At 42.5% G+C, this 7,816-nt stretch overlaps 2 protein-coding genes across 2 annotated transcripts; both read right to left on the bottom strand.

The window, feature by feature from the left end:
* Window positions 1–3,052: 3,052 nt before the first annotated feature.
* Window positions 3,053–4,349, bottom strand: LOC121305721 (odorant receptor 131-2-like). Its single transcript, XM_041237448.1, has one exon. The coding sequence runs from the start codon at window positions 4,070–4,072 to the stop codon at window positions 3,134–3,136; it is 939 nt and encodes a 312-aa protein (XP_041093382.1). The 5' UTR covers window positions 4,073–4,349; the 3' UTR covers window positions 3,053–3,133.
* A 1,677-nt stretch (window positions 4,350–6,026) lies between these two features.
* On the bottom strand, window positions 6,027–7,725 carry LOC121305726. The gene is made up of 2 exons (XM_041237455.1): window positions 7,030–7,725; window positions 6,027–6,768 (listed from the first exon to the last, which is right to left on the bottom strand). Exons 1-2 carry the CDS (start codon window positions 7,550–7,552, stop codon window positions 6,674–6,676), a joined length of 618 nt encoding a protein of 205 aa, XP_041093389.1. The 5' UTR covers window positions 7,553–7,725; the 3' UTR covers window positions 6,027–6,673.
* Window positions 7,726–7,816: the final 91 nt, after the last annotated feature.

The raw sequence follows: 7,816 nt of genomic DNA, 5'->3' as shown, positions 1-7,816 counted from the left end.
TGATGAAGGCACTAGAGCCCAAACGCTGCTCTGCTTGACTCAGTTTAGTTTCAGTAACACTGATGAAGGCACTAGCTGAAACGCTTGCGTGGTTGACTCGCTTTCTTGTTCTTGCATCAGTGTTATTGAGCTAAAACTAGCAGAAACTTCTAGCACGGCAGTCGATAGGCAATAGGGGAAGCAAGATAAGAAACAGACAAGTTAACCAAGTGCCTTGTTTTTACAATCTTTCAAAACAACAGATGCCAGACCTTTATAATAACTGGAAGTGCACACCGGGTAAGATTTGAGGAATTATTTTGTGAGCTACAATAATCTCAATTAAAAATAAAAAAAAACCGTGTATCGCAAAATGTGGTTTAAAATCTAAAACTGACGATTTGTCTGCCCATGTGGGTCTTGTTAACTCATCAGCCAATGGGAGAGATGCATTGGTGAAACGGTCTGGTCCCCCGGTTTTACCTCCGCGTTGAAGGCATTGCAGTGCTGTTGCACACCGCGTACAGGGAGCTCGGGAAGGGGCCTGGAGCATAAGCAAAGGAAGTGGGCAAGTACGAGAGGTGAGGGTGTGCTGAGTTAGCTGCCTACCGCTGACAACATCCTGAACCGATGTGACTCCAATAACCAAGAACACCTCAAAGTGTGACGTGGGATATAGTTCACGATTTTTTTATTTTTTTTTTCTTTAGAATTGAAACTTGCAGTAACTGTCTGAGTTATTTCTGCTGCCGCTGTGTTAGAAATAATTCAACTTTAATGTGGGCAGCGATGGCCAAAGGCTTTGCACCCCCCTCTAGAATGAACTGATTCTGCTTCATGCGGTCGAATGAATCCTGCTGGATCATGTTAACATATTGAATCGCACGCCGCTTTGTAGTTTTCCCACATACTTAACCCAAATCTACACATTTAGAAATCTAACGTGCGGTGCTATTAAAACAGCCGGTAGACTTTTGCAAAATCAATTTGTAGTTTCTTTGATTCCGGGATAAATTTAATGATGTGTCAAATCATAAAATCCTGCATACAAAGACCTCATTAGCGTCTCTCTGACCTGCGGTGGCTTTTGTGATCGCGTTTTGGTTTCTGGATGTCGGGGATAATGGCTCGTTACACAACTGTGTTCTATGATTCTCCCTAATCTAGTTTGTATTGTCGTGGCCGAGGGAAAGCCCCTGTTCAACTCATGACCTTTCAAATCAAACACACGCTCCTTTAATTAGACTGCGGGCAGCTTGATCTTGTTCGACTGTGCAGTAGAGACTACTTCATAGCGCATGATCCCTTTGAAGAGATTGGGGCTCGGGAAAATCACAAGTGCTTCTTCTGTAAGGGGGTGGGGGGTAATTTTATTCGTCTTACTGCTCGGGGTGGCAATTATTTAATTTCCGTATTTTGCAGCGTGCTTGAAATTTAGTTTTAAGTTTTAATTTAACTTAAGATCACAACTCCAGCAGGGCACAGCATGAGTCAGCCTGCCACTGGGTTGGCGTCCTCAGTGAAGAAGTACACAACGCCGGAAACAAGAACACAAGAAAAGCACAGCTGAGACAGAAAACAAAACCCCCACACGCCCTCCGCGCTGCCTTTGCTATACAGTATGTGGAAATATACCCAGACATACTGGCATAAAACTGTGTTCGGTATATGAGATGCCTGTTCTGTATATCTACTGAAAAACAGTTTCAAACACTGTGTTTATTTCATGTTTTAAATTATTAATGCTGTTTTTAATATGTATGTAATCTGTATATTAGACCCTGATATTGATGTGATCCAGCCCTCTGAAATGTCTTTATAATATACAGCACTAAACCCTGATATTGATGAGATCCAGCCCTCTGAAATGTCTTTATAATATACAGCGCTAGACCCTGATATTGATTAGATCCAGCCTTCTGAAATGTCTTTATAATATACAGCACTAGACCCTGATATTGATGCGATCCAGCCCTCTGAAATGTCTTTATAATATACAGCACTAGACCCTGATATTGATGAGACCCAGCCCTCTGAAATGTCTTTATAATATACAGCGCTAGACCCTGATATTGATGAGATCCAGCCCTCTGAAATGTCTTTATAATATACAGCACTAGACCCTGATATTGATGAGATCCAGCCCTCTGAAATGTCTTATAATATACATACTAGACCCTGATATTGTAGAGATCCAGCCCTCTGAAATGATAATGAGACTACACCTCGGGATTATTTTTAATTTATTGTAAAGCACTGGACTATAATAACAGAATTCATTTAAAGCAAGGTCTAAAATACCATATATATATATATATATATATATATATAATATAATATATATATACTTATAATAGAATATATATAATATAAAGGTTTTTTTTAAATGCACGTGTTTTTTTCGTATATACTTGCATTGAACACATTAAAGAAGACGTTTAACTAAGTTTTTTAATTAGTGTTTCTTCGTTCTGAATAAAGCTGCACTTCTTGTATATATTATGCGTAAAAAGACAGACCTGAGATAAACACTGGAAATAATTAGAAATAAATGCCTCCAGAACTGCAAATCGAGGTTATGGTTTAAATAATAAGAATGATAAGAACTGTAGAAAGCAATTCACAGAATCACGCGAAGATTTAAACTCAAAGCCATCACAAGGTATTGAAAGTGATTGTGAAGCGATGCCATTGAACACGTCATTCTCCCTCGCGTTCGAGCTTATACAAAATGAAACCCCCTCGCTTATTGTTTATTTACCATAGCATATCCTCGCGTGTAAAGCAAGACTTGTTGGCAGTCAAGTTTGTTTATATCCAGGTTTTTTTCAAGCCCGTTAAATAAAAAAAAAATAAAAATTTAAATCATTTTTTTTTATCAAAATTGTGTTTATATATATATATATTTATATATATATATATATATATATAATTGCTCGTTACTGCATACCCGAACAATGACTAACTGAATATATTTATAAAATATATAGATATATATACATGTATATATATATATATATATATCATATCATTAGCGCCTGATAAGAAACCTCTCCCTCTTCTAATTACGCTATGTTCTTGTTACTGATTGACCTTCTCTGAGAGTTTGAATATTCACTATATCCGTCCCGGGTCGGCAGTCCTGGAAAAGCCGTTACCTGATATGGAAACAGCGTCCAAAACTAGCGGTGCGTCCCATCCACTCCAAAACCCCCTTGAGGTTACAAGACAGGCAGGGAAACTTGTGATACAGCTGTTCCAACAGGTCTTCCTTGCGCAGTCCGTAGATCACAGGACTGATGCACTGGGCGAGACTGAAGAAGGCAAAATTGACCTCTCCGAACAAGTCTCTGGTCTTACTGTCCAAGTACCCAGCGCTGGCCAACAGATAGGTAAAATAAAGCACGAAGTTCGGCAGGATATAGACAGCCAGCTGCGCACCGTGCATGAGAATGGTCTTTCTCCCGATGCGGTTGCGCTTGTTCACAACTCCGATTCTTCTGCCTTCTTGGATGATCTTCGCGTAGCTGTACAGAATCAAGCAAGTGCAGCAGGAGATTAGTAAAATCTTTAAAAGCTGCCCGTCTTGCATTTGGGCTCGTGTGCATTTTGCTTGGTAGTCTGGTTGTGCGTCCTGCGTTACCAGGTAAAGCGGGATAAGCAGGGCCAGGAGCCAGGTAGCCGCTCCCAGTAGCCACGGCTGGTGCCTCCCGCACAGGGCGCTGTACTTGAGCGGGAAGCAGATCGCGATGTAGCGGTCCAGCGCCATGGCGGTGAGAGTCAGCAGGATGTTGGAGGCGCTGGTCATGAGGATTGTGATGAGGGTCAGGCAGGACGCTTTGGAGATTTGGAAACGCATGTACTTCTGCAGATAGAAGGCGCTGCTCAGGCAGAAATAGACCAAGCCGGAGAAAAGCAGGTGGAATATGAGGACAAACCTAGCCTGGGTACGGAGCCGCTCCTCGCTCACAATGGTGAAGTTGATGACCACGTTGAAGAAGGCAAGGAGTATGAAGGATATCGTGGACGCGCACAGCCGCACCTCGGGGTACCGGCTGCCAGACTCGTTGGCAACAGAGCTGTTCTCGAGCATTTTGTGATTTTTTTAGGTGATAAACGAGATGAGAAAACGTACGTTCAGCATGTCTCCAGAACGCAAGGAAAAGTCTGTCGAATGCAAATTATTTACCGTCCACGTTTTTTAGTTTTTAGTTTTTTTTTTTTTTTGCAACAGAGGCGAATTACAGAATTTCTTCCTTCAGCCGACTCTCCGAATCCCCGTCCGTTTGTAACTTTGTAGGTTTTTTTTTTTTTTTAACTTTTTTCTTTTTTGTAAAACAAATTTAAAAGCACAATGTTTTTTTTCTTCACACGGTACTTTCCGTCTCTCTCTCTCTCTCTCTCTCTCTCTCTCTCTCTCTCTCTCTCTCTCTCTCTCTCTCTCTCTCCTCCCTCTTCCTGTGTGCAGTTTAAAATGTTTCCATTTGCGGGTCTACGAGAAAGCCAGAACAGCAGCCCTGTTAAAAAATAAATATTTCCATTCTAGTGATGCTCTCCTTTTGCATCGCCATTGGAGATCATTCAGGGTTGCATACTGTGGTCCCATTCTACCAATAGCAGCCTCGATCTATTGTAGCTGCACTAGTTACTTTACATAGCGACTTCTTACTTTATCAATTAATTCTCTTCTCCATTATTTTTTTTTATTTTCTCCATGAGCTCATAGAAAACAAACTGATTATCGGAGACTATTCGAAGGAATTGGAAAGTTCGATTTTTAGCGATTGATCGATTGATTGTTCGACAGCTTTTCATTCGAATGGGTATTTCGAATTGGAGCTGGTTTTAAACGAGGGGGATGAAGGGATCCATTTTAACGCCTGTCGATTGCTAAAATAGTTTTAGGAAGAGGACATGCATGTTTTTTTTTTTTGAGGAACTCATCGAGCATGTGACTGGCGCAGCTGGAGACTGTTATATATAGAAAACTCCGATCCCAAAGCTTAACCCCTTACAGACAACCTCTCTGGCGGCTGGTTTCACGGACGCCGAATAGCGCCCATTCTGGACTACCTTACATTAGGGGTGTCCAAGATTAGTGCAAACCGGGGGTCTGTGAAACCAGCCGTGAACGTGCCCCTGTTTTCCATTGCGTTGTCTATATGTTGTTTAACCTTTAATGTCTCTCTAAAGAACTATATATATATATATATATATATATATAGTTATATATAAGAAGGAATATTGTTCAAAGATATCGCAAACATTATAATAATAATAAATTCAAAGTTTTATGACCTTAACATAAGTATTTTTTGAATATGCAGGCGATTCTGTCACCGGTCTATTGAGAACCCTAACCCTTAATTAAAATAAATAAACAAATCAGTTAATTGCAATTAAATGGGTATGTTGCCCTCTAGTGGATTTCACTGGTATTGTCAGACTTCAACTCCAGCTCTTGTTTCTTCAACGCTTAAAAAACGAAGCTGTGCAAACCCTTAAAATGCTGCTTTCTCTCGCAGTTTCAATATGGATGGAGTTGTCTTCGCTTCTCACGGCGAGATCAATTATTTCAATTATACAATACCTTGTACATAACCTTGTATATTAACTGTTTAAGCACTAACGTTATACACAATTGAATTATCAATGTTTTACAATTGTTTCATAATAAATCATAACTTCTCTGAAATTGGGTTTGTGTGTGTATCTCTCTCTCTCTCTCTCTCTCTCTCTCTCTCTCTCTCTCTCCTCTCTCTCCCTCTCCCTCTCTCTTTCCTAATTTTATCTTGCCCTCCCCCTGGAGGTCTTCCTGGTCGCTCTGCGTCTCTCTCGGGATCCAGTCTAGTGTCTCCTCTCTCCTCTCTCTCTCTCTCGGGATCCAGTCTAGGGTCTCCCCTCTCCTCTCTCTCTCTCGGGATCCAGTCTAGGGTCTCCTCTCTCCTCTCTCTCTCTCTCTCGGGATCCAGTCTAGGGTCTCCCCTCTCCTCTCTCTCTCTCGGGATCCAGTCTAGTGTCTCCTCTCTCCTCTTTCTCTCTCGGGATCCAGTCTAGTGTCTCCTCTCTCCTCTTTCTCTCTCAGGATCCAGTCTAGTGTCTCCTCTCTCCTCTTTCTCTCTCGGGATCCAGTCTAGTGTCTCCTCGGTCCAGCGATGGTCTGCTCTTCTTGCTGCATGTCCGGCCCGCCCTGCCATTTCAGTTTTTTTCGCTCTGATAACGACAACATCGCCTGCTTTTTGTTTGCGCGCTCTTATCCGTAGCTTCCTGTTCCTGTCTCCTCGTTATTCCCAGCATGCACCTTTCCGTAGTCCGTTGAGACGTTTTTGCACCGAGGGTCCAGAATTCACACCCGTAAGTCAGCACTGGCAGCATGCGTTGGTCGAGGACTTTCCTCTTGGGGCACCAGGGTTAGGGTTAGAGTTTGAGGCACCTCAATTTTGATCTTCTGTTGATTTCAAACATAGAGATACGTGAGGAGTCCTACTGAACAAGATGTTTAAGGTTTCTCTCCTGTGTGAATTCGCTGGTGTATTTTAAGGTCTCCCAAGTACCTGAAACTCGTCCCACAGTCAGAGCAGCGATACGGTTTCTCTCCTGTGTGAATTAGCTGGTGTCTTCTCAGGCTTCTTTGATGACAGAAAATCTTCCCACAGTCAGAGCAGAAAAACCGTTTCTCTCCTTTGTGAATTCTCTAGTGTTTTTTCAGGGCTCTTAACTGGGTGAGGTTTTTCCCACAGTCAGGACATTCTCCAGCGCCCGCCCGCGCTTTAGCTGCTGGACTGGAACCTGGAAAAAATGAACAGGAAAGATAGAAAGAGATACTGCTTGTAGGCTGGGTGGGGGAGTGGATTACAGCATGTGGATTTAACACAAAGTTAAACTTACAGTACAATGTCAGCAAAGACTGATGCTGGTGAGACCGAGGCCTGGGATCAAAATCTGACTCCTAAGTTCTCCTGCAATGTTTCAGGTCTATTTCCCCATACACACTCTACAATTATATCCTTTTCCTCTTAACAAATGTCACACCTACTGGGAGTCACTCACCTGCTAGACTGCATTCTGAAAGGGAGCGTCCGTCTTCCTTTCCACCTCCTTGCGTGCTGGCGGGACAGCCTTCCCCTCCAGCGCCTTGCTTCTCTCTCACGCAGATCCTCTCCAGCACCACGCTACACTCCCGCAGGCGTACAGGCTCCAGCTCAGGGTTGTTTGGTTTGAAGTCCTCGGACTCTTCCTTCCCTGGTTCCATGTGGTCAAACTCTACTTCAGGGGGCTCCCGTTTAATAGGGTCAGTTTCCAGCACTACTTCTTGTTTCACAGGAAGGGGTTCTTCTGTCTGGGGGATCTCCAATTCACTGTGCTCAGCTTTAATCTCAGGGACCTCTGGCTGACTGCTGTCACACTGCATGTCACAGAGCTCCTGTTTAATGGGGAGGGAAACCAGTCCAAGGGACACTCTAAAGTGGAGAAGTTCAGGTTCAGGGATCGCCTCTTTAATCTGGGCAGATTCCATCTTCACACTGTCCATGGCAGCACACGGGACTCTGTTTAGCAGCGGCTGGAAAATCATGTATTTATTTACTGACAGAGCTATTCAAGGCCGTTCAGGGGACTGACAAAACCATTCAATATATTACTAATTTTACATGCATTTTGTGCAAACTGTTCAATACATTTATTTCAGTTACTTTTTTTTTATATATATATAACGGTATTATATATACAGTTAACTCTCACTAGCAATATATATATATATATACACACACATTTAAATAAATAAATACACAAACTTCATTCACAAGTCGCGCATGCCGAAGCGCTGGGGAGGCCAAAT

The sequence above is a fragment of the Polyodon spathula genome, chromosome 44, assembly GCF_017654505.1.
Source record: "Polyodon spathula isolate WHYD16114869_AA chromosome 44, ASM1765450v1, whole genome shotgun sequence".
Taxonomy (NCBI): domain Eukaryota; kingdom Metazoa; phylum Chordata; class Actinopteri; order Acipenseriformes; family Polyodontidae; genus Polyodon; species Polyodon spathula.
This window is presented reverse-complemented; position numbering and strand designations above follow the sequence as displayed.